The sequence below is a fragment of the Bos indicus genome, chromosome 5 (genome assembly GCF_029378745.1).
Source record: "Bos indicus isolate NIAB-ARS_2022 breed Sahiwal x Tharparkar chromosome 5, NIAB-ARS_B.indTharparkar_mat_pri_1.0, whole genome shotgun sequence".
NCBI classification, from domain to species: Eukaryota; Metazoa; Chordata; class Mammalia; order Artiodactyla; family Bovidae; genus Bos; species Bos indicus.
The window spans coordinates 115052001-115074128 of record NC_091764.1 but is presented as its reverse complement, the minus strand read 5'-3'; the positions used below and the strand labels follow the sequence as shown (position 1 = coordinate 115074128).

At 52.7% G+C, this 22128-nt stretch overlaps 1 protein-coding gene across 2 annotated transcripts in view; it reads left to right on the top strand.

The window, feature by feature from the left end:
• Positions 1–4436: 4436 nt before the first annotated feature.
• Positions 4437–22128, top strand: part of SULT4A1 (sulfotransferase family 4A member 1) — a 33792-nt gene continuing 16100 nt past the window's right edge. Inside the window, exons 1-2 of one of the 2 annotated variants that reach the window (XR_011566890.1) lie at positions 4437–4640; positions 21324–21454. Coding sequence is in view for 1 of the 2 variants with exons in the window: in XM_070790546.1 (XP_070646647.1) it covers positions 4472–4640; positions 21324–21454 (300 nt within the window). In the remaining variant the exon portion in view is untranslated. The remainder of the gene's footprint in view (positions 4641–21323; positions 21455–22128) is intronic. The other variant, XM_070790546.1, reaches the window with a different exon arrangement.

Genomic DNA, 22128 nt, shown 5'->3' with positions numbered 1-22128 from the left:
TGTCTATGCTTATGCCAATCCCACTCTTTTGATTTCTAGCTTTAAGGTAAATAGATTTATAGTAAGTCTTGAAATCAAGTACTGTGAGCATTCCAGCTCTGCTATTCTTTTTGAAAATAGTTTTGACTAGTCTAGTGACCTTGCTTCTTTATATAGGTTTTAGAACTGGCTTGTTAATTTCTACAAAAGGGCCCATTGACACTTCTCTTGGGATTGCATAGACTCTACAGATGAATTTTGAAATATTTTGAAATATTAGAAATAATTGTATCTTAACAATATTGAGTCTTCTAATTGATGACCAGGATATATGTCACCGTTTCTTTAAATTTTACAAATTTATCTCATCAATGTTTTGTAGCTTTGTTATATGAATCTTGCATATGTTTTCTTAGATTTATTCACAAGCATTTATTGTTTTTTGATGATACTGCAAACAGTATTTTTAAAATTTCAACTTTCAGTTGTTTATTGCTGGTATTTGATTTTTGTTTGCTAGTCCTGTGTCTTATGAGCTTGCTAAACTCATTTATTCAGTCTAGTAGCTTTTTTGGTAGGGTCCTCAGGCTCTTCTATATTAACAGAGATTTTTCTTTAGATTTCTATTCTAAAAATTAAGTCAAAAGAGAAGTTTCAAGAAGTAATACAACTGTGGTAGGCAAGAATAACACCTCCCCACCCCCTCAAAAGATGTCCATGTCTTCCCAGAAACTGTGACTATATGTCAAAGGTAATTAAGGTTGCAGATGGAATTAAGCTTGCTAATCAGCTGACCTTAAAATAGATTACCCTGGATTATGTATTGGGAAGACCTAATATAATTATAAGGGATCTTAAAATGGAAGAGGGAGATAGAAGAAGAGTCAATGTCAGAGTAAAATGACGTGAGAAACAGTAAAACCAGTGTTGCTGACTTTGAAGAGGGAGGAAGGGACCATGAGCCCAGGAGTGCGGGCGGCCTCTAGTGGCTGGAAAAGGCAGAAAACTGGCTTCATCCTTAAGCTCCAGAAAGGAATGGCGTTTTGCCAACACCCTTGATTTTAGCACAGTGACACCCACATTAGATATACAACCTACGGAACCGTAAGATAATAAATATGTATTGTTTTAAAGCCCCCGAGTTTGTGGTAATTCACTATAGCAGTGATAGAAAAAGAAGACAACAACGAATATGCACTATCACCTACATTCACCAGTTGTAGCATTTGCCACATTTTCTTCTCTTTCAATGTATGTGTACACATTCGTGTTATAATTGTGTTGTTTCATAGAACTATTTGAAAATAAGTTGCAGACAGAATTCTACACTCCCAAATACTTCAGCATCTCCCTCTAAGAAAAAGAACATTCTCTTACATATCCACAGTACAGTTTTAAAGTTCATGAAATTTAAAATTAATACAATGCCGCCTAGTCACCTGGTCATGTTTGACTCTTTTGTGACCCCATGGACTGTAACCTGCCAAGCTCCTCTGTCCATGGGATTTCCTAGACAAGAATACTGGAGTGGGTTGCCATTTCCTTCCCCAGCGCATCTTCCCAACCCAGGGGTCAAATTCACGTCTCCCGTACTGCAGGTGAGGGCTTCCCTGGTGGCTCAGTGGTAAAGAATCCACCTTTGATGCAGGAGACATCAGTTTGATCCCTGGGTCAGGAAGATCCCCTGGAGGAGGGCATGGCAACCCACTCCAGTATTCTTGCCTGGAGAATCCCATGGACAGAGGAGCCTGGTGCGTTACAGTCCATGGAGTGGCAAAGAGTCAGACACAACTAAAGTGACTGAGTATGCACACATGCACTGCTGGTGGGTTCTTTACTGCTGAGCCACCAGGAGATTCTGTCAATATTATATTACAATAATACAATATTACCAGCTTATCAAGAGTCCACATTCATATGTTGCAAATTGCCCCAAGAATGTCCTTTTCAATTATCTTTAGTCCTTTTATCTAGAACAAGTTCTTTCAACTTTTTTTTTGTCTTTCATGACATTGACATTTTTGAAGAGTACAGGCCAGTTGTTACACAGACTGTTCCTTTCCTTCGGTTTTGTATTCTGTCCTGATTTATTAGATCCAGGATATGAATTTTTGGTGGGAAAACCATGTAAGTGATTTGGGATCTTTAATGTGGTATGGAGTCCGCATCTAAATTTATATCCACATCTGTATTCATCTGTATTTATGCTTATATCATCATGTGACCATCACTAAAAGCAAGACATTAACACAATGTTTCCAATACTCTGGAGGGTAGTTTTGTGTCTTTGCCCAGTCAACCCCCTCTGCTGCCTCAAATTGAACACTTTTCTGACCTCTGATCATAGATTAGTTTTGTCCGTCCTTGAATTGTATACGGATAGAGTCATCCAACATACCTCCTTTTATGTTTAGCTTCTTTTGTTCATCATTTTGACTGTGAAATTCACCTATATTGTTGCATACACCAATCGTTCTTTTTTAAATCACTGTATAGTAAGAATTCCATTGTATGAATATATCACAATTTATCCAGTCTAATGTTGATGGACATTTGAGTTGTTTCTAATTCTTGTCTAATAGGTACAAAGTGTTAATTTGTTCCTAATTTCAAGCTAGCTCCTGTGTTCTTTTGACCTAGCCCCATCATTTTTAATGGTTTCTTCTTCTGCCCCAAAGATATTTTAGGCTCATCTTGTATCTTTGCCCAGCCCTGGAAGTGGCCTTCTCTCTGAGAAACTCTGGTTCCTTTTTGTGGGGAAGTATTTAGAAACCAAGATCTGGGCGCTGGCTCTGCCTGGTTTTGCTGGAATACAGTGCTTAAAGGCCTTTTCAGCAAAGATAAGGAATAGATTTTTAAAATAAATAATAAATTCATGAAATAGCTTAGATTCTAATCTAAAAGGACGGGGTTCCTCCTTGCTCTTCCATAGTGAGACCCTCACCTGAAACACCAGCTCGTTTATTTGCTCAGTTCCTCCAGCCTTTGGCTGCCTGTCTTTGTGCCATCACCTAATTGTTCTTAACGATATCTTGGTATTTGGGATCTTCTCTTGCATTTTTGTAAAGACATTCTCAAGCCCCCTGAATCAGAGTTAATGCTCTCTTTGCACATTTCATCCACCATGTACACATGGCCAATGTCCCCCTTGCCAGACTGTGAGTGTCTCAATCCTGGGGAAGAAGGAGAGAGAGAAGGTAGGTCCTATCCACCTGCGTTGCTCTGGATTCTTTTTTAAATTAATTTATTTATTTATTTAGCTATGCTGGGTCTTAGTTGTAGCTTGCGGGATCTTTGATCTTTGTGTGGCATGTGGGATCTAGTTCCCTGGCCAAGGATCGAACCTGGGTCTCCTGCATTGAGTGCAGAGTCTCAACCACTGGACCACCAGGGAAGTCCCACAGCTCTGAATTCTTGCTGGTATAATTATCTCTGTCCTCTCAACTGCAGTACCTAGAAGTAGAGAGTATCATTCCCTTTTCACAGTCAGAGACACTGAACCTGTGCAATAGCATTGTTTCTTAAAAAAAAAGTCACGAATGTACAGTGACTTAATTAAATGTTTTATTGCTAAAAATTGCTAACTATCATTTGACAATGCAAGATTGTCACAAATGTTCTATTTGTAAACAGCACAGCATCTGCAAAGCACAATAAAATGAGCTTTGCCTGTGTGTGTTTCTTGAGTGAATGGATGAGGGGTTGTTCTAAAACCTCTATAGAATTCAGTTGTTCTCTAATTGTAGTCTGCCTAAGAAGTATATTTTAAATACAGACTTATGGAGCACTACCCCAAGGGTCCTGGGTATCATGAGTTCTGGGGTGGGCCCTGGAAATCTTCAATTAACAGATTTAACCCTTTCCTGCTCTCAGGATATTGTAAGCGTGTGATTCACAGGTCTTATTCTGATCTGAAATTGTCTTGGTTATTCACAAATGTAAGCTCCAAGGGGGCTGGGCTCTTGCCAGTATCACTGGTCTGGACCCTCGACCCGTGGCAGGTACAGATCAGAGGCTCCCTAAATATTTGTTGAATGAACGATGAATGAATCTCTCGGGTCATTGCTAGTTGCAGTGTTTATTGAGTTTGTGTTGAAGCTTTGCTGAAGGACAGAATCGCTGGAATCCCTGGGTTGGTTAACGTATGCGTGATGAAGGTGATGCGGACTACCGGCCTGGAGGAGGGCGGGGGAGGGGTCTTGGACGGCCCTCAGGGAGGGTGGGCGAGGGGTGGCTGGGGCGGGGCTCGGGCCATGACGTCGTGCCGCATCCACGCCGGCGTCGTGACGTCAAGACACGGAACGCCCCCGCCCTCCCGCGCCGGCTGGGGTGGGGCGCGGGCCGGGCGGCGCCGTGACGTCACGCCTGCGGAGGAGCGCCGTGACGTCACGCCTGCGGAGGAGCGCCGCGCGGCGGCTGCGGGGCGGCGGGCGAGAGCGCGGGGCGGCGGCGGCGGCGGCGGGGCTGCGGGGCTGCGGGGCCGGGCGGCGGCATGGCGGAGAGCGAGGCGGAGACCCCCAGCACGCCGGGCGAGTTCGAGAGCAAGTACTTCGAGTTCCACGGCGTGCGGCTGCCGCCCTTTTGCCGCGGGAAGATGGAGGAGATCGCCAACTTCCCGGTGCGGCCCAGCGACGTGTGGATCGTCACCTACCCCAAGTCCGGTGAGTCCTGCGCGGACCCCGCCCCGGCTGGCTCTGCGGCGCGCCGGCGTGGACCCTGCGGCCCGCGCCCTGGGAGGCGGGGGGCCGACTGGGGGTGGGGGGCCGAGGGCGGGGGCGCGATGCCTGGAGCCCGACAGGGCGGGGTGGGGGTGGTCGGCCGGGGGTTTGGGGGGAAACCAGGTGTTTGGAGGTTGAGCCCCGGTGTCCGTGGCCAGGTGGCGTCCTGTGGGGATGGAGCCTTGTTTGGCGGCGGAGCTGCCAGGCAGACAGGCCCAGGCCCGCCACCCTCCCTGCCTCCCCTCCCGATGTCCAGCTGGCTGTGTGACCTTGGACAGTCACTCAACCTCTCTGTTCTTGGGTTCGGTTCAGCCCTTTGATGAGCGCCAAGTCCTGGTGATGATCTTGGGGAGGGGGTGAAACGGGGCGTCAGGGCTGTGTTGGTGATGATCTTGGGGAGGGGGTGAAATGGGGCGTCAGGGCTGCGTGCTTCCCTCATTTCCTGCGTGGGCACTGGCTGGGGGATGGGACTGGCCCGTGCCCAGAGTGCAGTGTCCGATGCGTCCCCCCTGATTCAGGGCCGCCTCCTTCACCCTGGTATATCTTGGCGTCTGGGACCCAGGGCAGTCACATTTCCTAGCATTAGGATGTCACTTTCATGACTGCTGTGTGAAGTCCAGGTGATCGTTCCCACTTCCACTCTATGGTGGGCACTGAGGCTCAGAGAGGGGAGGTTGCTCGCCCAAGGTCACACAGCTGCTGAGCAGGAGGAGCTGAGATTTAAGGCCAGGCGGGTGTGCATGTGCCCAGGACCTGATGTAAGAGATTTTTGATGTAGTGCCTCTTCTGAGGTTTGTAGGGAAAAGGGGCAACTTTCCTGTTTGAACATTCCTGCGGGTTTCCGTTGTTGCCGCTGTCCTGAAGAGAGAGGGATTCACTGCTCTGAATCCAGACAGTGCAGTGCATCTTTGGCCTGGTGTCCGGGGTGGTGGCCTTGAGGTCGCGTGGTCGGAGGAACAGGCTGGCAGGTTGCTGGGAGAGCCCGTAGGCTTGGCTGTCCTTGCAGCGCAGGGTCCCAGATGCCCAGGGGGTAGGCCTGGTCCTCCCAGGAAGGCTGAGGAAGGGGCTTGTGAGTGGAGGGGTGGAGAGGAGTCTGGAGGCACTGCTGGGCTGTGTTTGGAAAGAAGGAAAGGAAGTGTGGGGATTCACAATTGGTCAGATTTTAGAGCCAGGGATGTCATTCATATATATAAGACCCCCAGCTGGGTGTGGGCGGGAGAGCACTTCGCTTCCCTCCTGTTATGTGGGATCACTGAAGGCTGAAAATGGCCTCCTGTCTGTTTAGGGCAGGGTCTGCCTACCTCTGAATTATGAAAAATGTGGGCACCCTTGAGGATTTTGGAGTGGCAGATGGACAGTTGTGGTTCTCTGTTACACCCCTCCATTTCGTGAGCAGGAGATGGTGGCTGAGAAGCTGGGCCGCTGGCAAGCTGGGGAGGCCCCGGGCATAGAGCTTGCTTGAAAGGCACGGCCCTGAAGCTTGTGGGGAGGCTTTAGACGGTCCCAGTGTTGGAGGCCTGCTGGGGTTCTGTAGGGACCTGGCTGGGCACCTTGATGGGAATGAGGTGTTAGTTTAAAGAAGTTTTCTGGATAACCAAACCTCACATCTTGTTTGTAACTTGCATCTTTCAAAGATAAAAACATGTCCTTCTGAGTTTCCTCTGAGAAGGAGAGCAAAGATTGGCTCTTCCCTTCGGAAACAGAGAACCCAGCTCGGCCAGAGATCCTGGTGTGGGGTCCCTTTGCACACAGCCTGAAAGAGCCTCCTTTTCAAAGCTTAAAATTATTTTTCCCCTTATGGTCTTTCCAGGCCCTTACTGTTTCTCCATCTGCCCCCTGCTGGCTCCTTTTGCCTTTTACCTGCGGACCGGGCAGCCTGAGATGGTGCTAGTGGTAAAAAAAAAAAAAAAAAAACCTGCCTGCCAATGCAGGAGACGTAAGAGATGTGGATTTGACCCGTGGGTCAGGAATATCCCCTGGAGAAAGGCATGGCAACCCCCTCCAGTATTCTTGCCTGGAGAATCCCGTGGACAGAGGAGCCCACCGGGCTACAGTCCATGGGGTTGCAAAGAGTCAGACACGACTGAACAACACAAACCCATTTTAAGGGCTTCCCTGGTGACTCAATGGCAAAGAATCCACCTGCCAATATAGGAGACTCGGGTTTGATCTCTGGGTAGGGAAGACCCGCCCTGGAGAAGGAAATGGCGACCCACTCCAGTATTCTTCCCTGGAGAATCCCATGGACGGAGGACCCTGGCGGGCTACAGTCTATGGGGTCGCAGAGAGCTGGACACGTCTGAAGCGACTGAGCATGTGCACGGGCAGCCTGAAGATGCCCTTGTTCGAACTGTGTGTGAGCCAGAGGGAAAGGACATTAGTAGCGCTCAGCTGACGACCTGCCATGCTCCGTGCTTTGTCACTTACAAAGGCCTGTGTTCATGGCAGTAAGCTGTCTGCAGACCTCTCTGACCAGAGGTGGTCTCCATTTCAGAAGTCCAACACAGAAACTCTGGGAGGTGAAGTGGCTCGCCCAAGCTCAAGTGCCTGGGACGAGGCTTGTTTGAGCTGACGGCAGGCCTGGGATGAAGCAGCAGCAGAGTGTCACGGGTTTGTGTAGACCAGTATCTGCTGTTCCTTTTTTGCTTTCCTCCTGGTTCTTAGCCTTCACCCAGCCCACCCTGCTTGTCCATGTCGTGGGGTGGTGACAGGAAAAGTGAGACGTTTTCTCAGGAAGGACGACCTTGCTGAGACCAGTGCTTCTGGAGGTCCCATGTCCTCTCAGCCCCCACTGCCTGTAAAGTTCATTACTCAAAATGATCCCAGAGGGGCCTGAAGAATTGGTCCCCCATATCTAGTTTTCGCTCAACCAAAGACGGCACACCCTGGAGGTCCTCTCCAGTGGCATCTGGTGTGGCAGGAGGAGCTGCCTGGGGGCAGGATCTGGGTTCCCTTGGGTCCCCCACCCCACCCTGGGCAGTTGCCCTCAGGTGATTCCCCTGCTGTGAAATCCACATGGTGAACCACACAGTCACAGAGGCAGCTTCTGCTCCCAGGCCCTTGAAGGGGCTGTTACTTTGAACGCAGGCCAGGTGTAGTTTGCCTGGGCCCTCGGAGTGGTGAAGTGGCCCCTTGGCGAATCCCGTGTGCCCGGCGCTCTGCCGTGTCAATCCAGAGGCTCAGAGAAGGCAGGAACTAGCTCAGAGTCACACAGCAGCTGAGGGACAGTCAGGTCTGATCCGTCCTCTGGTCCACAGCCAGTTTCGCCCCTGCCCCTCTGGAGGAGGGAGCTGGACTCAGGCCCCAAGGAGGAGGGAGGATCCCACCTTCTCTCCCCTGCCCTGGGGTGGAAGTCTCAGGATGCTTCAGGGTTTTAGGGGTTTTGTCAGAGTTCTGAGTCCTGGGCCACGGGGACTTCAGTCGGCCCACCTCACGATTCCATTCCTTTCCTGTCCCCGCCTCCCTGCTTCCTCCTCCCCACCAGGAGTGGGTCTGCAGGAGGCTCTGGCTTGGACATTGAGAGCCTGGCTTTGGAGCCTGCGTTTGAGCGCAGCTGTGCTACTCACCTGCTGGCTGGCCCTGGGCAGGTGAGACTACCGGCCTGAGCTGTGCTGCCCTCAAGGATGGGAGAGGCCGCCTCGGCGCCTTGCTGGAGGCGGATGAGGATGAGTGGGGTGATGAGCCGGGGCTTCTGCCTGGACCGGATGTGCCATAAGCAGAGGGCAGGGTGTCGTCAATGCCAGCTTTCACTCCCTGAGCACCCGTGGCGCCCAGACCTTTCCTTGGGGCTGGGCATGCAGAGAAAAGTCCCACTGGGTGCCTGTCTTCAGTGAGTGCTGTGTCTGCCAGGGGACGGATGGCTCCAGTGTGGACCCAAGGGACCCCTTGGGGGTGTCATCGTGAACTTGCAGGTGGCCCCAGGGCCCCCGTCCACCCTGCCTCCTCTGGTGGGGAACGTCTGATGGGAGAGGTCATAACAATCGGACCCTGCTCCTCTCCACAGTACTCCAGTACTTCTAGAACTTTTCTGTGTTTCTGACATTGGAGCTCAGGTGACAGGTTAGGACTGTGCTGTCTTAATTCGGGAGCCTCTAGTTCCCAGGGGGGTATCGAAGTTTAAGGAATTGAAATAAAATTATAGGGATTCAGTTCCTCAGTAGCACTGGCCACACTCCACAAGCTCGGGAGCTGCACGTGGCTAGTGGTCATCGCGCTGGACAGCAGGGCTTTAGCTGTTGCCATCGTCACGGAGGTCCTGCGGGACGGCGCCAGTTTGCGCTGTGACCCCACGGTGGGAGCCCTGGTGCCTTCAGTGTCCGGGGACCCTCCTCGCTGTCCAGTGTTGACGGTCCTTCTTTCTTACAGCCTCTGGTCCCAGGGTCTCTCTCTCTCTCTCTCTTTAGTTTTTAAGTCGTGTCCGACTCTTGGAACCCCATGGACTGTAGCCCGCCAGGCTCCTCCTCTGTCCATGGGATTCTCCAGGCAAGAATACTGGAGTGGATTGCCATTTCCTTCTCCAGGGGATCTCCCTGACCCAGGGATCGAACCGGGGTCTCCTGCATTGCAGGTGACTTCTTTACTGACTGAGCCATGAGGGAAGCCCAGGGTGTCCGGTGTTAAATCCAATCTTGTCTGGGCGACGTCCGTCCGCGAAGCCGTGGAGATCACGTGGGCTCTGGAATGTGCTCCTTGGCTCGACCTGGGCATCCCCGCTCCTGGTTTTTCTTTCCTTTGGCTCCCACCCGTCTTGAAGTGCACCCCCATTCTCTGGTCACTGGTGGGGGGCAGGGGGCAGTGAGTCACTCCCAGGGGGATGGGAGAGCCTGGCCCAACTCCAGCCCTATCACTGTGTGACTTCAGTTTGCTCTTGAAAAATGAGAGGATTAGACCTGATGGGTTCACATAAGTCTTAAGTGTTAAGACCCCCCCTGGGGCGGGGGGCCCCACAGGCCCTAGGCTGGATGATCTTTGGCTGAGAGCATCCCCAGGCCCGGGAGATGGGCGCAGGGAGTGTCGTGAACGCAGCCCTCAAGGAGCTCACTTGGACACTGGAAAGCCAGGCTCCTAATGCTGACAGCTGCCCGACGGGCCAGGGTGCTCATTCTCGGGGGTCAGGTCAGGGGCCCAGGAAGAGGGGCTCTGAGGAGGAGGGTTGCAGGGGGGCTGCATGGAGGAGGTGGCGGGACCTGGCCGTGAGAGTTGGTGGGGCCTCCCCGTCCATCGTGTTTGAGCCTCGGAGCAGCTTCGTGTTCTTTGTTGTTGCCTCTCTTGGATAGAAACAGGCCCCCTGAGGGGCAAGGGCGGTGTCAGCACCCGAGGATGCAGGTTTGACTTGCGGACAGTGGGGAGGAGCCAGCCCCAGAAGACCTGGACAGAGGGACAGCAGTGACCTGGCCTCGGTTCTGGGCTGGATGCTCCCAGGTTTCCAGGGATGGTTATCATGTTCCCCCAGCCTGGGGAGGAGACTGGCCTCAAATCCAGATCTGGAAGCAGGCTAGGAAGTTTTGGGGAGGAACTTGCCACCCACCCTGAGCTCACGTTTGTGCCAAGATCAGAGTCAGCATCCCTGCCTTCCAGCTGCAGGGTGATGAGTGATCCCCAGCTAGCACCTGCTTACCCGCTTCCCTGAAGACATCCCCAGAGGTTTGGTTCCAGATGACTTGTCCCCTTCCTCTGTCCTTCCCCTCCCTCTCCCTTGCCTCCTCCCTCTTCCTTCTCTTTGCTCTGACTCCAGCTGTTCGCCCATACTCAAGAGGGCTTGGCTTTGGGGAAGGAGGTGGCTGGTCCCAAGAACCAGGGTTAGCTGGGGCAGCAGTCTTCTCATCACCCTATGAGACCTGGAATGAAAGCCTCCAGAGGAACCCACAAGGTTCTGGAGGAAGACAAGAGCAGGGCCACTGGGACGAGCATCTGCTGACACTCGTGGAATTAGGAGGAGGCCCCGAGCCCGCTCTGAGCTCCAGGGTCTCATGGGGCTCCTTACCTCTGCTTCCTCGGAGGCAGTGAGGACTGCCATCCCCCGCCCCCACATGCACTTCCTTACTGTGCTTCTGTGGCTCCTCCCCCCAGGAAGTGCTCAAACCTGCCCACCCCTCTTGGCCCTGCTGCAGTCTCGGGAGCCTTCCTCTCTCACCTGGACTGTTGTGTGGCCTGCCTCCTGGGTTCACCTTTCACTCTGCAGCCAAAGTGACCTCTTAGGAACACCAGAGCACGCCCTCGAGGGTTCGATCTCTCCCCCAAATCCGCCATGGCCTTCAGGCAGCAGTGAAGTCCACCCCGTAGCCGTCCTCTGGTGGTCAGCTGTCCTGCCCTTACTCACCAGCATGGTGAGCACGCTGGCTGTCCTTCCCTCCAGCCTGGCTGCCTCTGTCTGGGGTGCTCCTGCCTTCCCTTCCCTTCCTCTCCCTTTCCCTCCCCTCTGATTACCTGATGTGGACCTCTGTTTCCAGAACGCCTCTCATCTGTTCACTGTGGGACTGAGCATCCTCCTGTGCCCCCCGCTCCCACCTCTCAGGACTTCAGAGGTGCCATGCCCTTGTCTGCTGGCTCACATCACTTCTGCTGAAAAGTCAGCTGAAATTCTTTGTTCCTTTTGGAATGGATCTTTTTTTCCCCTTCTGGTGGCCTTTGAGATGTTCTCTTTGTCTTTGGTTTTCAGCGCTTGGATATTAGGTGTCCAGATATATATAGATTTTTAGGGGAGGAGGATGCTTATTCTGCTTGGGGTTCCTGAGCATCTCAGTGCTGTGCTTTGATGCCTTTCCTTATTTTGGAAGAATTCTCAGTCACCACTGCAACTATTTCTGGTGTCCCATTCTCTCTTCTTCTTTTCAGATGCCAATTACATATGTGTTAGATGGTTTGATACTGTCCTATAGCTCTTGGACATTCTACTTTTTCACCCTGTTTCTCTCTTTGCATCTCAGTTTGGGTAACTTCTGTTGGTCAGTCTTCAGGTTGACTGACCTTTCCACTGTATCAGGTATACTGATGGGCCCACTGAAAGCATTCTATATTTCCATTATTGTGTTTTTATTTTTTCTCTAGCATTTCCGTTGTGGTTTCCATCTCTCTGCTGAAATATTCATCTGTTTATGCTTGTTGTCCATCTTCTCCATGAAATCCTTCAACATTTGAGACAGAATCCTTTAATATCCTCTGAGTCTGATTCTGTTGATTGTCTCCTGACTGGGATTTTTTTTTTTTGGTGGGTTTTTTTTTTTGATGTGTACTACTCTTTGACTGAATGCTGGACACTGTGCCAGCGTTAGAGACTGGAATCATTTTGAAAGGTTGTTGCTGAACCTCGAAAAGACGCCGGGATTCTTGGCCTCCGGAGGAGAAGAATTCAGTCTGGGGCCAGAGACGAGGCTTGATCACTCAGAGCTTTTGTGTAATAATGTTTTATTAAAGTGTAAAGGAAATAGACAAAGCTTCTGACATAGACATCAGAAGGGGGCAGAAAGAGTACCCGCTTGCTAGTGTTAGCAGTGGAGTTATACACTCTCCAGTGAATCCAAAGAATGTCTGGAGGTTGTAAAGACCTCACCAGACCTACTCCTTAACTTACATTTTAAGATAACAGAATTAGCCAGAAGGTTTAATCCGGAGACTGTGCTCAGGCAGGATACATTCAGTTCAGTTCAGTCACTTAGTCCTGTCCAATTCTTTGCGACCCCATGAATCGCAGCACGCCAGGCCTCCCTGTCCATCACCAACTCCCAGAGTTCACTCAGACTCACGTCCATCAAGTCAATGATGCCATCCAGCCATCTCATCCTCTGTCGTCCCCTTCTCCTCCTGCCCCCAATCCTTCCCAGCATCAGAGTCTTTTCCAATGAGTCAACTCTTCGCATGAGGTGGCCAAAGTACTGGAGTTTCAGCTTTAGCATCATTCCTCCCAAAGAACACCCAGGACTGATCTCCTTCAGAATGGACTGGTTGGATCTCCTTGCAGTCCAACGGACTCTCAAGAGTCTTCTCCAACACCACAGTTCAAAAGCATCAATTCTTCAGCGCTCAGCCTTCTTCACAGTCCAACTCTCACGTCCATACATGACCACAGGAAAAACCATAGCCTTGACTAGACTGACCTTTTTTGGCAAAGTAATGTCTCTGCTTTTGAATTGCTATCTAGGTTGGTTATAACTTTCTTTCCAAGAAGTAAGCGTCTTTTAATTTCATGCATGCAGTCGCTATCTGCAGTGATTTTGGAGCCCAGAAAAACAAGTCTGACACTGTCTCCACTGTTTTCCCATCTATTTCCCATGAAGTGATGGGACCAGATGCCATGATCTTAGTTTTCTGAATGTTGAGCTTTAAGCCAACGTTTTCACTCTCCTCTTTCACTTTCATTAAGAGGCTCTTTAGTTCTTCTTTACTTTCTGCCATAAGGGTGGTATCATCTGCATATCTCAGGTTATTGATATTTCTCCCTGCAATCTTGATTCCAACTTGTGCTTCTTCCAGCCCAGCATTTCTCATGATATACTCTGCATATAACTTAAATAAGCAAGGTGACAATATACAGCCTTGACATACTCCTTTTCCTATTTGGAACCAGTCTGTTGTTCCATGTCCAGTTCTAACTGTTACTTCCTGACCTGCATACAGGTTTCTTAAGAGGCAGGTCAGGTGGTCTGGTATTCCCATCTCTTTCAGAATTTTCCACAGTTTATTGTGATCCACACAGTCAAAGGCTTTGGCATAGTCAGTAAAGCAGAAATAAATGTTTTTCTGGAAATCTCTTGCTTTTTCAATTATCCAGCAGATGTTGGCAATTCGATCGATCTCTGGTTCCTCTGCCTTTTCTAAAACCAGCTTGAACATCAGGAAGTTCATGGTTCACATATTGCTGAAGCCTGGCTTGGAGAATTTTGAGCATTACTTTACTCGCGTGTGAGATGAGTGCAATTGTGCGGTAGTTTGAGCATTCTTTGGCATTGACTTTCTTTGGGATTGGAATGAAAACTGACCTTTTCCAGTCCTGTGGCCACTGCTGAGCTTTCCAAATTTGCTGGCATATTGAGTGCAGCACTTTCACAGCATCATCTTTCAGGATTTGAAATAGCTCAACTGGAATTCCATCACCTCCAGTAGCTTTGTTCATAGTGATACTTTCTAAGCCCCACTTGACTTCACATTCCAGGATGTCTGGCTCTAGGTGAGTGATCACACCATCGTGATTATCTGAGTTGTGAAGATTTTTTTGTACAGTTCTTCTGTGTATTCTTGCCACCTCTTCTTAATATCTTCTGCTTCTATTAGGTCCATACCATTTCTGTCCTTTATCGAGCCCATCTTTGCATGAAATGTTCCCTTGGTATCTCTAATTTTCTTGAAGAGATCTCTAGTCCTTCCCATTCTGTTGTTTTCCTCTATTTCTTTGCATTGATCGCCAAGGAAGGCTTTCTTATCTCTCCTTGCTATTCTTTGGAACTCTGCATTCAGATGCTTATATCTTTCCTTTTCTCCTTTGCTTTTCGCTTCTCTCCTTTTCACAGCTATTTGTAAGGCCTCCCCAGACAGCCATTTTGCTTTTTTTGCATTTCTTTTCCATGGGGATGGTCTTGCTTCCTGTCTCCTGTACAGTGTCACGAACCTCTGTCCATAGTTCATCAGGCACTCTATAATCCTAAGGAATGTAGAGGAAAAAGTTCGTCCTTTCTTCCTCCTTGAGAATTCCAGACCCCTCTCTCCTTGGGGACCCCTAGACTTCTTATCAACCTGCCTAGGAAATGACTCTCTCAATTTGTATTGATGCTTTGAAATCAGCCTGTCTCTTCTTGGCAGGCCATTAGTGTAGGCACTGAGTCAGTCTGGTAGGAACTGGGCTGTGTCTGAGTTCTGTTATCTCTCTGGTCGCTTGAGTGTTAACCCCGTAGCATCAGCTGTGCTTCGCGTGGCGGGGCTGGTGCTGAGGCCCTTTCCCCAGTGTTCCTGTCCTCTTGTCCAGGTGCTAGGTTGTGTTTGGACCTACTGGTTAGCACAAGGGGCTTCCTCCATTGTCTCCCGGAGTTTGCTCAGATTCATGTCCATTGAGTCAGTCATGCCATCTAACCATCTCATCCTCTGCTGCCCCAATCTTTTGCCTGCAGTCTTTCCCAGCCCTACCTTCAGCATTTGGTCTGAATCTTAAGAGGGGTTTCTCCCCATACCCTGTCCCCTCCCTCAAGGGTGGACAGCTGGTACTTGTTGCTCTGTTACTGGCTGAGAGAGGAGGGTTTTGAGGGCGTTGCCTGGTCCAGCTGCAGCCTTAGGTAGGCTCTGGGTTTCTTGGTCTTGATGGAACTTTCTCAGTGACGCCCTCCAGTGGCTGCCAACTCTGCCTTGATGGTGGGTCTTGTGCCGGAAAGAGTCTCACATCGCTCTTTCTGCGTTTGGGGTCTTCGGATCCCAGGGACGGGCTCTGCCCTGCCCATAGGGCCAGAGTTCTTTTCTTTCACCCAGTGTCCAGCCACAGTGGGTCTTCACCAGCACCTGGGGTTGGGGCGGAGCAGCAGGTTTTGCTGCCCCTCCTCCAGTGGCTTAATGCTTTCTTCCCATAGAGGAGGAGGGTTCCAGGAGGTTTTCTGTTTTCCTGGGGGAGCTATACTGACCCCAGCTGTGGCACCTTTGTGTCCGGTGCCTGCAGAGCGCCCACGGGGTGGACTGAGCACAGGTGCTCGTCCCTGCGTCCTCTTCAGACCTCATTACATGATGACCAGAAGTAGGAAGCTCTGAGCCCCTGGGAGGAGGAGTGTGATGACTGTGGATTTCGGAAGCTCAATGTTAGCTGACTTAGCAGCTAGAGAACCTAATGCCAGCAGAGGGGAGGGCAGCAGGTACGTGGACCCTTTCACTGCAGGGCCCAGGAGTCGTACACTGTGCCCCTTGGAGGAGTTTGAAGGCAGGAGGCTGTTGCAAAGACAGGCAGGTTTCTTTGGGGGAAGTGGGTCCAGAGAGGCCGTGGAGTTGGGACTGTCACACACAGCAATAGGGTGGGATACAGTGCTGAGTCGGAAATGGACATCAGGTGAAGACCACAACGTCACCCTCTTGCTCGGCTCTTCTGGGATGCCTGTGGTCCAGCAGGGCAGAGAGTGGAGGCGTCTCCTCTGGAGAAATTGACCCCAAAGTGAAGACTTAGAAATGCTCCCACACGGGCATCTGCTGTCATAGTTGTGAGGGTGCTGGGCTGGGCTGCACTCAAACATGTGAGGCCCTGCGGTCAGTAGGCGCGTTCACCGCAGAGAGCTGTGTCCTGGGGCTTGTTCTCACCTGTGGGTGGACTCAAGGTCTCCAGATCTTAGCATCTCCCAACAGGAAGGACAGAGACCTGCCAAAAGGAGACAAAAAGCAGCAAAAGGCACTCAGCAGAATCCAACACAATGTGCAGAGCAGAAGAAAACCTAAAAAAAGAACCACCCTGGCACTCTTGACTCTGTTCCACTGTAAGAGAGTGAAGTCAGGTATGCTCTTGGTGAAGAAAGCAGTCACACCAGGAATGAGCAAGTAAGGATCCTGAAAGAACTCTTGGAATTAAAAACATTGTAGCTGAAATTTTTAAAACTCACCTGTGAGGTTTGGATGGTGAAGCAGAGCAAATGTCCCAGAAAGTGGAACAGAAATTGTTACAAATTGATGACAAGTGGGAGCAAAGAGGTAGGAAAAGTAGAAGATCTCAGAGTTCCAGAAAGAGGGAATAGCGACAGCGGGAGAAAGTTACTGGAAGTCAGGATTTCCAGACTGGAGCTTGAGTTAAAGGCCCCCTCATGCCTCAATGTGCCTCCAGGCACCACGAATAAGAGACCTGGCTGAAGCACTTAACTGTGAAATTTCAGAGAAGATCGCAAAGCTTCCAGAGATAAGAATGGGCCACATTCAAGGGACGAGGAACCAGGACCTCAGACTTCTCAGCACAGCGCTGGCAGCTGGAAGATGGGAACAGTGCATTCAGGGTCCCCCGCCTGGAATCCTATACCCAGCTCAGCCAGCCATCCTGAGCGAGGTAGAATCAGGCGCTTGTCATCAGGCTCCGGCTCATAGAGGGTGGGCTCTGCCGCAGTGCACGCGGACACCAGGGGCACACGGATGGAAGATTGGGTACCTCCTGCCCCACGGAGACACGGGGAGACATTTGTGGGGTGCTGGGGGGCAGGGCACGACCCTCAGAGATCCATGGGGTGTGAGCGCAGCCCCTGTGTTTGGCTGTGTGTGGGGTGTTTGCCAGGAATAATTATCTAGAGTCGGGCAAGGAATTGTTAACAGGCACATAAAACAGTGAGCGAGCAAGCAAAGGAAACACAGTGAGCGAGGAAGCGCTACCACTACACTCCGTACTTTGGATTAGACCGAGAATTGTGCCAAGACCGTGTGGGGGAGAGAAGCCTGCAGGAAGGAAGGCGGCTCAGTCAGAAGTCAGTAACCCATCAGAACGTACAGACGTGAAATAACAGTGTAAGCACGTCAGAAACTGGAGGGTAAGAGAAGAATCAGCAGGGCTTTGCTGTGTTCACAGGAGTGGGGTGGGGAGGGGCGTGAGATTTCTGACCTCAGTCTTTTGACTCTTTTTTAAATTTATTTTTGACTTCTGATCGCCCTTGCTGCGTGCGGGCTTTCTCTAGTTGCGTTGAGCATGGGGGCCTCCTCTTCCTGGTGGCTCAGACTTAGATGCCCCTCGGCTGGTGGAGTCTTCCCGGACCAGAAATCGAACCTGCGTCCCCTGCATCAGCAGGCGGGTTCTTAACCCCTGGACCGCCAGGGAAGTCCTCTCCTAACTTTTAAACCAGGTGTACACGTGTGATCTTCGGTAAAGAATAAAAATAAAAAGAACAGAATTCCAAGGTTTCCCAGCCCCAGGATCCTGGCGCCTGGGGGTCCAGTTCCGACTGGCTCCAACCGTGGCGTGCTGGTCTGTCCTGTCCCCAAGGGTTCCGGTGGGAATCTTGACGGGCTCTGCCCCAGCCGCCCCAGGGAGTTCCACCCGAAACCTCAGTGTTCTCTGCCGGTCAGAGTCACTGCCGCTGCCTCAGAGCCGCCTGGGAGCAGTTTCCCTGCCGTCAGCAGAAGCACGCCTGTGAGCCATTGACTCGCATCTGTTGACTTGAAAACGAGCTGCTGGAAAGCGTATGGCTCGTGTTACTCCCGCCTGGCCAGTCCCGTGTATCCCTGGGTTGAAAGCCTGGCTCTCCACCACCTCACCTTGAATTTGCTGGGCGGCTGGTTGGCCTCCTGGGCACCTCTCCCCAGGGGGATCAGATGCAGAGGGGTAGCGGGGAGGGGGCTGAGGCCCAGCTTCACCCCCACCTGCTTTTGCCCATCCCATCTGGGTGGCTGGCTGTGGCCCCCCCGTGCTCCCCCAGGGGTGCTGGAGAGGCCGTCGGTGTAGGGCTGTGGTTCCCACCACTCCAGGGGTCGCTCTCCCCTCTCCAGCTCTGTGACCTTGGCCCGGAACCTAAACCCTGAGCTTCTTTATCCACCCGGGGGTGCTTGTCAACCCTGCCTCGGCTGTGTCAGGCCTTGCCCCGGGTGTCGCCCATCAGCCCATCTTCGCGGGAAGGCGGCCTGGCTTGGGGAGCAAGGAGGCTGAGGTATTTCCGATGTGAGCGGTCCAGGTGAGCGGTGCCCACAGGTGTTAGGGGATGTGACCTGGGGTGACAGGAGGCGGGGGTCCAGCTTCTCCCTGGAGCCCAGAACAGGGCACACCCTTGCCAACCACCTTGGTGTTAGCGCTGTGAGACCTGTGCTGGCCTCCTGGCCCCCCGAACGATACCTGGGTTGTTCTGGGCCACTGAGTTGGTGGTAATTGGTTACAGCTGCGGTAGAAACTAGTAACACGACGCAGCCTTGCTCCCTGCCCACGTGAGCTGCCCCCCGTCAGCTCCCCAGCGGCGCCCAGAGTGCTGCATGCAGCTGGACAGGAAGCCCAGGGTGCCCGGTGCCCCCAGGGCTAGGGAGACTTGGAGGGTCCAGGGAGGCCTCTGAGTGGTGGTCCAAAGCACAAGTCCAAGGTGACTAGGCAGAAGGGCAGCCCGTAGCAGGCCTGGGCCCTGGGTGCTGGGTGCAGAGGGTGGTGGAGAAGGCTGGCTGCAGCACAAAGGGCCAGAGCCAGGGAGAGGAGGCCACAGGCTGAGCAGGACGGCGTCCCTGGACGTGAGAACAGCAGGCAGGGCCTGGGCTCGGGGTTCCCGGCCATGGTAGCCAGGAGAGTGGGTGGATGGGCTGGGCAGGGGGGACACCTCGGTGGCGGGACTTGGAGGTGCCAGTGGGCAGGGGAGGCGCCAGGTGGAGAGCTTGCAGAGCCGGGGCTGCCTGCAGGGCCTGCATTTGGACTTCGGTTGAGGGGCTTTGTCTGGACCCTGGTGGTGACTGCCTGGTAGAGTCATCATCCCCGGTCGTTCTTTTCCGTGGTGGTTTGGTCACATCCGGCTGGCCTGGGGTCACCAGGGGCCGTTGCCCGAGCTGATCCCGGGTCCCCCACTCCCCGTCCTCCCTGGTGCCTGGCAGGGGCATGGTGTGCCCTCCTGAGCTGGAGACGGGAGGGCCAAGCGGTGCCCCACCAGGAAATGGACTTACAGGGCTGCCCTGGAGAGGGGGCTGCGAGGGACAGGCTGCAGAGAGCTTCCTGTGGGCTCTATCGAGGCTGGCCTTCCGGCGCAGCTCCTTAATGGAGGCACGGATGGAGCTTGTGAAATTGCTGTGTCGATACTGATGTTAGACGTACTAATTAGACGTACTAATGTGCAGGAATGGCCGTCTGGGTCATGCCTGTGGGGGCTCCTGGGGTGGGGGTGGGAGCACTAAACGTAGATCCTGAAGAGCTCCTTGGTGGTGGTGGTTTGGCCGCTTAGTCGCGGACTGTAGCCTGCCAGGCTCCTCTGTCCATTAGATTTCCCAGGCACGAATACTGGAGTGGGTTGCCATTTCCTCCTCCAGGGAATATTCCCAACCCAGCAATCAAACTCACGTCTCCTGCACTGCAGGCAGATTCTTTACCATTGAACCACCAGGGAAGCCTGAAGACCTCCTTGGGAGGAAACTGCTCAGGGTCTGATTTCTAAGGGTAACCCCCCAGTTCCCACCCCCACTCTCCCCACCTGCCCCACCCAAGTGCAGCTGCCTTGAGCTGCTGGGTGGATGGGCCTCGGCAGGAGGAATAGGCGGATGGGAGCCACACACTGGCGCTGTGACCTTGGGCCATTAGGCCTCAGGAACCTCCCCTCTAAATGGGGTGGTGGTCCCCACGTCTCAGGCTGGAGGGCAGCCGCAGCCATGGAGCAGACTCCTTTGGCGTCTCGCTCACTGTGCCCAGCATCGTGTCTGGACCCAGCCCTGCCGGGCGCTGCGGCCCTTTGTGGCTCCTGTCATCCGAGTCTCGGGGCTGATTCATTCATCCTGCTGCTCAGCGACGCTTCCGTTGTTTCCAAGGTTTGTTCCTCTGAGGACCACTGCAGGGCTGTTCTGGTCTGTGTCTCTCAGCATGGTCCTGGCTGCTGTTGTTCCTCAGTTGCCGAGTCGTGTCTGACTTTTTGCGATCCCATGGACTGCAGCACACCAGGCCTTTCTGTCCCTCACCATCTCCCAGGGTTTGCCCAAGTCCATGTCCATTGCATCGGTGATGCCATCTCATCCCCTGATGCCCTCTTCTCCTTCTGCCCTCAATCTTTCCCAGCGTCAGGGACTTTTCCAGTGAACCAGCTGTTCAGCATCAGATGGCCAAAATACTGGAGTTTCGACTTCAGCATCAGTCCTTCCAATGAGTATTCAGGGTTGATGTCCCTTAAGATTAACTGGTTTGATCTCCTTGCTGTCCAAGGGACTCTCAAGAGTCTCCTCCAGCACCACAGTTTGAAGGCATCAATTCTTCAGCACTCTGCCTTCTTTACAGTCCATCTCTCATAACTGTAGGTGACCACTGGGAAGACCACAGCCTCAACTACAGGGACCTTTGTTGGCAGAGTAACGTCTCTGCTTTTTCAGCACACTGTCTAGGTTTGTTGTGGTTTCCCTGCCAAGAAGCAAATGTCTTCTGATTTCTTGGCTGCAGTCACCATCCGTGGTGATTTTGGAGCCCAAGAAGAGGAGATCTGTCACTGCTTCTGCCTTTTGCTCCTCTGAGGAACTGTGGGGCTGTTCCGGTCGATGTCTCTCGGTGTTGTCCTGGTACATTTCTCGTTACAGGTCAGACCCGTGTTTTGCTTTAGTAGATACCAGGAGACATGGTTTTCATTGTAAATAATTGACTGGCCAGTCGTTCCCCTGGACCCTCATCACTCCTGGGTAAATGGAAATTCAGGTTCTGGAAGCCCAGGACTGAGATCACGTGCTCATCACAGTCCTCGGGTCCTTGGGGGGGGCAGGCACCGCACGTCCTGTTCACCCCTCATGGCGGCCTCGAGAAATCTCCTGTCTGCATTCGGTGCTGGCAAGACAGGAGCTCAGAAAGGCCGGCTCAGCCACAGTCACCCTGAGAGGTGGCATCGAGTCAGCCAGTGTTCCTCCATTTGACTCAGGACACTGCCAAGACCTCCCCACAAAACCTGCAACCCTTCAGCCCTTTCCTGGGGCGGTCGGTGCTCCCCTGAGAGCAGGGCTTGCCCTTGGGCTTCCTTCCAGGCACCCCCTCACCAGCTTCTCTCCCTCCAGGCACCAGCTTGCTGCAGGAAGTGGTCTACTTGGTGAGCCAGGGGGCCGACCCTGATGAGATCGGCTTGATGAACATTGACGAGCAGCTCCCGGTCCTGGAGTACCCGCAACCAGGCCTGGACATCATCAAGGTGGGCTCGGTGCAAGCGTCACAGCCTACATGAGCCCCTTGGGGGCTTTCCTGTGGTTGCTCCCGAGGGGTTCCTGGGGCCCCTTTGGTTAGAAGGAAAACAGCAAGCTCCTGGGATCCCAGGTGGCCGGCAGGGAGAGACTGCCAGCCTGAGCTGGTGACGGTGACCCTGGAACCGAACCAGAGGGTGACAGGGGGTGACTTTGAGGAGGAAAGGAGGCAGCTGCTGGGAGTAGGGGGGAAGGTGGGGTGAGGGGCCTCCTCCTGTGGTTCGTCCTGCCTGTTGTGGGGACTGGGTAGGATGTGTTTGCATCATAAATACTTGGTACCAAGAGTGAAACAAACATCCCCGAGTCCCGTCCGGCCCACCCCTCATGTTACCTGGGTTTTTTTTCTCTGCACTCTCCCCACTCTCCCCTCCGCCACCTCTCAGTTCAGGCCTCACTGCCCGCGTAGCCCCTCCCTGTCCATTCTTCTGTGAGATGGGCATTCTGAAGCTCTGAGAGCACCCCCACACCCCCAGGTCAGTGTTCGCATTGCCGCCGGCCGAGCCCTGCTGTGGAGCCGGGTGGGCGCCTGCTGCTGCTGCCCTGCTCCTGGCCTTGGGGTTCCACCCAGAACTGAGCTGACCCTGTGACGTCAGAGCCCTTGCAGCACTTGGAGCCCACAGGACAG